General features: G+C 36.1%; 1 protein-coding gene across 1 annotated transcript; it reads left to right on the top strand.

Annotated features, from left to right (window-relative positions):
- Positions 1 to 1,564: 1,564 nt before the first annotated feature.
- Positions 1,565 to 7,117, top strand: LOC119985010 (probable ubiquitin-conjugating enzyme E2 26). The gene is made up of 7 exons (XM_038829161.1): positions 1,565 to 1,911; positions 3,159 to 3,296; positions 3,679 to 4,722; positions 4,797 to 4,878; positions 5,392 to 5,531; positions 5,619 to 5,930; positions 6,596 to 7,117. Exons 1-7 carry the CDS (start codon positions 1,843 to 1,845, stop codon positions 6,863 to 6,865), a joined length of 2,055 nt encoding a protein of 684 aa, XP_038685089.1. The 5' UTR covers positions 1,565 to 1,842; the 3' UTR covers positions 6,866 to 7,117.
- The last annotated feature ends 244 nt before the right edge of the window (positions 7,118 to 7,361 follow it).

The raw sequence follows: 7,361 nt of genomic DNA, 5'->3' as shown, positions 1-7,361 counted from the left end.
TGGTTAAAGCTGGGGTTCAACATATTGAGGAAGGTGATAATTAAACCTGCTCGCGGAAGCTTAAGGACTCTCTTCCTAGTTGTATTGATATGCTTCCGGGAGAGTTCATGAAAATCAGAGTAAAGAACTTGGAGAAGTTCCAAAAACTAGGAGCAACAGAAAGAAAGAAGAGTAGGGTGAGTAGGAAGTCTAAGCCGGTATGCGACGGGCAGTAGTATGAAGGATTTCTGAGACTTAAAATGATCTTCTACATCTTATATATGCCTGCTACTTGATCCTCAATCCCTCATTGAAAGGCTTCTAGAGTTCTTTTAACCAAAATGTAGAGAGATTTCTCAACTCTTGGTGTGGGTTCTCCCATCTGTGGAAGGGATATATAATATATTTGTCTGATTTACAGATTTAAGGCACATTCAAATAAATAATAATCCATACGTGAAATGGTTATGAAGTATTTTTGTTCTTTTGCAGGATTTATATGTTGAAGAGGATTTGAAGTCAAGTCAAATGAATCCATAGCCTAGTAACTCTAAAGTCTAAACAGTATTTAATATTACTTTTAACGGTCAACCTGCCATATCAATAGGTTGACTGATGGTTTTGAAGTACTTTTGTTCTTTTTGTAGGATTTATATTCTCAAAAGGACTTAGAAATCAAGTCAAATGAACCAATAATTTTCTGACTTTAGGAGTGTCCATAGATTTCTAACTTTAACAGTACTTAATATTGTTTTAACGGTCAACCTACCACATCAGTTAGTTAACCGAAATAGATTTATTTGTACCGTAATACAATATATATTAGATCAAAAACTCTATAAATCTCTATCAATTTCTTCCATAACCGGCCATAATAGTATTATGTTGTCTAATTACATTGACTTTCATTATTACGTTGTCTAATTAATTGAGCCGTTGTGACGTAGAACAAATTGCAGTTGAATTCTATAAATCTTAGGATAAAAAATAAGGGTTTTAACGGTAAAGCTTGAAAAGTCCATAACTTTCAATCCGGAAGGAGTTACAAGGCCCATAATAATATAATATGTTTTCAGAAAGGGAATTCTGTGCCCTACACAAATTGCAAAGACTTTGTCCTCTGTATCGACAAAGTTCAGGCCCAAATTCTCACGTTTAAGTGGTGTACACAACACTTTTATTTTATTATGTGTCCTTTTCCTTATTTAATTCGGTTTCCTTTGTTTGTTTTTCTAATTGGTTTAGAGTTTCCTTTCTATTATTCTAATAGGTTTATGATTTCTTTTTAGGCATAAATACTCCTTTAAGTTGTAATTCGGGATACACTTGAAATTTTATTAGTACGAGAATTGTTCTCAAGTTCTTGAGTTTACTTGTTTTGGAGATATTGACGCCGATCATACCTTTATCAGTTTTCATTCTCCGTTACGTTGTTTAATTACATTGACATGTTATGGCTGAGTATGATTGACTTTGTTAGGAATAAGTGGTGGTGTTGATATTAGATTATTTGCAAACGGTGTCGTATTTGTAATGGAGAGTACAGACCTGTATGTGTAGTTATGTACAGCTTGTGTCGTAACTCTCAAGGAGTTCAGAGTCGTCTGTATCCGAAGTTGATCATTGACACAGTCACTAGGCGCGAAGCCGGAAAAACCTCGATAGCCCTCTCTAAACAAAAATTCCACAAATTATTTTTTTTCTTTGATCATAGCTGCGGTGGTCTCCTCATCGAGCAGCGTTGGAGAGCCGGTCAATGGCGCAACCTTCTGCAGAATTCCATGTCTCTTCTTGAATATGGGGTTTTGTCCCCTCGTCTCATCTTTTTGACTTTCTCACTGTTCAAACAGGAAGCGATCAGTGATGGAGCCGGAAATGATTGAGATTCCGCCTCCGGTTCCTCGGACTCTGAGACGGCCTAAGAAGAAAGAGGTCCTCTATCTAATCTTTTTTTAAAATCGTTATTTTTCTGTTGTTTCCTGCTTTACTGATCATTTTCCTGATATTCAATTCTGATTGATTAGAGTCTCTTTGGTTTTGAATTCTTGTAAAGTTTGTGACTTTATTGACGTTTGCAAATGGGATTATTCCATGGAAAATTAGGGTGGTGTAATATTGTTGACTTAATACCAAGGTAATTATCATATAATATTTCTTTATAAGGCTAGCCATTTTAGTTTGAACCAGATACATCAGAGTTGCACATTGTCTAAGAGGGGTATAATTTTGAGCATATTTTTTTCTCTCAGCAAAATGAAATTGAGCGGAATTGTCGAGTCATTCTTAGATAGTTGGATGAGGCATGTTTCTATTAGTGCAATGCTGTTAGTCCTAAAGTCACCTCATGAGGATGCATACTTGACCACAAAGGCCTCATAGGAGGTAGAGTAGGGTTTGAGTTAGTGAAAAGGTTTGAAGTTGTTCACCAATGTCAAAATTATAATTCCCGACTATTGGTTTTGCTTCATCGTCAATGCTTCCCTTTAAAAAGAAGAGCTGCTACATTAACCACAATATGATTCTTTAATCATGCAAGGGAAACACTAATTGAGTAAGGATGAGGTGGTGTAATAGGGTGTCTTCTAGCGACATGAGATCTGGAGGGGGAAGCAATTTCTAGAGCCTTGGGTCAAGCTAGAGGGTGTATGGTTTATGGTTTAACACATGGGGTTGATTTTAGGAGTAATGCTCAGAAGTTTTATTGATATTGAAGCAATTTCTTGTTTAAAAGAGCTTGGGTGAAGCTATTGGAGTATTGGGTCTCTACGCTTTAGTCGATTTCAGGAGTAATGCTCAGAAACTAATGATATTCAATCATTGAAGCAGATGATTCATGTGAAGGAGTTGGCCAGTTAATATTTTAGTCACTAAAAGCATAATCAAAAGATAAGGTTATGTCAGCAGCAACACGCTTGAGTAGGGATAGTTCGTTTATTGTGACAGCCGCACTTATTTGATTTCAAGGTTCTCTATACTGTTTTTGTTTCCCTTGATTCTTACTCATTGTCGTTGTAGTTGATGTTTTCATTCTTACTACTCTTGTTACTTTTTAAGTTTTCTATACTTTTATTTATATCCATCTATTTCGTACTCGTCTTTTTTAAGAAAAATGAAGATGTCTCTATTCATCCAACATATACCTCTAACTTTAACACCTATTTTTTTTTTTCTTAATGTAGGTTATATTCCATCAGGTAATTGATGTTGACAAAGATGAAGATGTTGATATAATTTCCATTGAAGATAATGTCGGTAGGAAAAATAAAGGGAAAGTCATCAAAAATGGTACTGAGGCTTCTTCTAATGATCAAATAAAGGTAATTTTATTCTGTTGTACTTGCTGATTTCTTTGTTATTTCAATTATTACTGATGCATAACATGTTGTTACTGTAAATCTGCTTTTGCCTCATATTCTCTTCGGCAGTGCTACGTATCCCTAACGAATTCAGTCATAACCAGCTATAACATGTAATTAGATAGCGTAATAACGAAAGTCAATGTAATTAGACAACGTAATAACGAAGTCAATGTAATAACGCAATTTAATGTAATTAGATAGCATAATACTGTTATGGCTGGTTATGGAAGAAATTGTTAGGGATACAAAGGGTTTTCTTATTCTCTTATCAGTTATAGTTTAGACTTGCACAGTATTTTTTATTATTTTCTTATATATATTATATTTCTTTTTTTTCCAGAAAAATGCCAATTTCTTTCCCTGTCCTGATGTGGAAGCACTAGAATTGGTCAATGGGGTCAATAAAAGTTCCATCCAAGGCTTGGATAAAGCAATCAACCTAGATGGTCTTAGTACTAATTTATCAGTTGATAAATTTTCTGACGATGATTGTACCGATCTTTCATTGGATAATTTTATGGATATTGACAAGTATGAAAGCTTGCAAGCGCATTTTGATCGTATGGATGTTCCTCCTGGAGTGGAGGCATCTGTTCCTTGGTTCTCTGCTTATGTAGAAAATAAAAAAACAGCTAGTGGAACCAATTTATATAATTCTTTTAAAGGGATAGAGCCATCTCTCTCTTCTTCCTTGTTGAAGCCTCCCCAGCTCAATATGGAGACTCCAGTCAATAAGTCTTTGCCAACCCCAATGGATTCTGTGGGCCACCCTTCTGGAGTGGATTTCTTTTCACCTATGTTGCAATCCCAGATCAACCAAAGAAAGGAAAAATTAAGAGATTCCAGGAGTAGCGGGAGCGCTCTTAACATCCCTCTTGACATTGATTCAGAATCTTCGCTTTCGCTCGCTTGGTCGTGTGGAAAGAAATCAGGTTCTTCCAGTAATTCAACCATTTCTAGTTCCAGTAATACTCTGAACGCAGTGATGCATCCTGCTGGAGTTGAGCCTTGTTTGGGAACACATGCCTTTTCTAGTTCAAAGCATCATGGAGTTCCAAGTAGTTTATATTATCCATATTTTGATGCACATCCTCCACAACCTTATGCATCAATCCATCCTCCTATTCTAGAACCATCGATGACCTCATGGCCAGTGGGTTTCAATCCCCATATGAATTCTTTCAGTAATTATACAACTATTCCAAGACTCAAAGATCCCTTTAATACTGCAAACATCTTTCTTCTTGAAGAAGGTGCCAACATAAATCATGGTGTCAGTGATGGAAATGATATTCTAGGAAAATTCGAGCATTTTAAGCAGTTTGATAGTGTTGAAGATTATTCTGATCATCACTATAATGCTGGAGGTTCTTCTATGAAGCAGGTAGCTATTTTTGTAGCAATATGTCTACCTCAATATTTTTGAAAGTATAATTTCCTATGGATTTTTTTTTTCAGTTATCTACTTTCCACCTGCCACCTAAGAATTGGGCAAAGAGGATACAAGAAGAATGGAGAATCCTGGAAAATGATTTGCCTGGTGAGTTATGTCAGTAACTACGAAATAGATTCGCACCTGATCTTTTAAGTCATCGTTTTTTTTTTAAAAAACATGCATAATAATTTCAAGAAAAGGTCATCATTTCTTTGCTACTTTTCCCCCTCACCCTCCACCCTATTGATAGCTGAGAACTCAAGTCACCTATTAAAGTCAAAAGCTAGTTTGAGCATCTAATATCGTATGAAATTTGGCGCCTATAATTATTTTCCAGTGTACAGTAGACGATGTGATCAGGCAGAAATTATAGTTTTCTTCTTTTGCACTTTGCATAGGCAATTGCTACCAAAAGGAGGTTACAAGTGAAAATAAAATTGTTCCCAGGATATATAGTTTAAAAACTCAAGTCAAGGATTAAGGAATGCATATTTTCCGAGTGCTAAACCTTAAGTAATTGCTTCGATAAGTTCAATTGATTTCATTATATTTACTCACTCTTTGTTTGCCAATGTCCCCCCCCCCCCCCCCCCCCCCCTCTTTTTCCCACTTCAACAGATATGATATTTGTTAGAGTTTATGAAAAGCGAATGGATCTCTTGAGGGCTGTAATCATGGGAGCACAGTGTACTCCCTACCATGATGGTCTTTTCTTCTTTGATGTTTTCTTCCCTAGTGGCTATCCTGGAGTACCGCCGGTATGTGTTTGTGTTTTGGGTGCGTGGGATTATGTTTGCATCTTGTTTTTTCTTTTATTCTCAAAACAATGAAACTTTGTGTGTTAGCATGTCTACTACCGCTCTGGTGGCCTTCGTCTCAACCCAAATTTATATAATTGTGGGAAAGTATGCATCAGTCTTCTTAACACATGGGGTGGAGGCAAAAATGAGAAGTGGATCCCTAATGTGTCAACCATACTACAAGTGCTTGTCTCAATACAGGCTCTAATATTGAATCAGAAGCCCTTTTTCAATGAGCCTGGATGGGCGCCTTTGCGTGGTTCAGAAAATGGAGAGTCGAGGTCGCAGCAGTATAATGAAGATACATTCATCTTATCACTGTGGACAATGATTTACACAATGAGGATGCCACCTAAGGTAGATTTCTCTTCTCTAGGTCTTCATCATCATTGAAAATTTTTGTTATATTTGTTTAATTCTTCAAATATTGTATCCACGAACTTGTGTTTCTTCCCTTTCTTATTTGGAATGCATTCTATCAAGTGTTGTTTGTATGTGGAAGACGGATGGGAAACCAAGAAATTCTCTTGTATAAAAAGCTTGTAATTTAAGTTTTTCTGTGGACCAATTGTTTTTCTTGATAAAAAGTGATAAATAAATTATGAATGCCTAGAAGGATGCAATTTGTCAGGTTTTCCCTTGTTTGAAGTGTTTACTACTCAAGAGTTAAGATCGTGCTTAGAGTTTTACCGAATATTTTCCGGTGTTCTAGTAGGGATTAGGTATAAAGAATTACAGATGCTGTATTTTTTAGAGAAAAAAGGGATTATATGGGATTTTTTTTGGCGTTAGTGCATATCATCATTATCCTCATCAATGCCTTCTCAATAATATCTTCAATGATCTAGCATCTAGGAGTGCTTTACTCGAGTATACTTCTCTACTGGTTTTGCCACCAATTCATGCCCTTATTTACTAGGAGAAATGTATTGTGATTGCTTGCTCGTCTGTTTTCTTATCCAATTTATCATGTTTATGTATTTTTGGATTCTGCCATATGAGGTAACTTTTTTATGATGCAGCATTTTGAGGACTTTGTTCGGGGCCACTTCTACAATCGTGCTCATGACATTCTGATTGCTTGTAAAGCATACATGGATGGCGCTCAAGTTGGATGTCTCATCAAAGATGGAGTTCAAGACGTTGATCAGGGTGATAAGCGTTGCTCAGAGAAGTTCAAGGGCTCTCTCCCTGGCGTTATAGAGGTGCTTCTGGGAGAGTTCAAGAGAATTGGAGCCATGAATTTGGAGAAGTTCCAAAAACCAGCAGAAAAAGAAAGTGGGAAGTCTTGAGCCAGTATTATCCCCCAGCTGTAAAAAAAGAATGGATTTATTTTCCCTGTCAGGTCCGAATTCTGAGACTTGAAACAGCCTTTTTTACTATAGGCTTGCAACCTAGTTCTTTTTAATTACAAGCTTACAGAGTTGAAATGTTAATAATACATTATGCTTTTGTAAATAATTTCGGATACCATAATTGGGTGTTTATCTTTGAAACAAGGAGCGCTTCTGGTTCGAAAGCATATATATTCTGACTCCAAAGGAGAGGTCTTCTTTCTTTTTCATTACATTCATGAAATCGGTTAGATATGCCTTGTGGATTCTACAATAATTATGTGGGTACAAAATTTTCTTAGAATGTTGAGATCCTACATCAATTATGTCTATGTTTTGTTTAAACTAAAATAAGTAGAATCTAGTACAACACAATACACACACACATGTGTGTATATATATATTGGGAAGACCAAGATGAGACACAACATTGTCCCATTTTAAAAAAAAAAAC

This window comes from Tripterygium wilfordii, chromosome 19 (assembly GCF_013401445.1).
Source record: "Tripterygium wilfordii isolate XIE 37 chromosome 19, ASM1340144v1, whole genome shotgun sequence".
Classification (NCBI taxonomy): Eukaryota; Viridiplantae; Streptophyta; class Magnoliopsida; order Celastrales; family Celastraceae; genus Tripterygium; species Tripterygium wilfordii.
This window is presented reverse-complemented; position numbering and strand designations above follow the sequence as displayed.

Excerpts from the sequence above, each read along its gene's own strand:
- LOC119985010 (XM_038829161.1), top strand. The coding sequence starts at position 1,843 with ATGGAGCCGGAAATGATTGAGATTCCGCCTCCGGTTCCTCGGACTCTG. Across the intron at positions 4,723-4,796 it reads GAGGTTCTTCTATGAAGCAG|TTATCTACTTTCCACCTGCC; the intron begins GTAGCTATTTTT and ends TTTTTTTTTCAG. Across the intron at positions 4,879-5,391 it reads CCTGGAAAATGATTTGCCTG|ATATGATATTTGTTAGAGTT; the intron begins GTGAGTTATGTC and ends CCACTTCAACAG.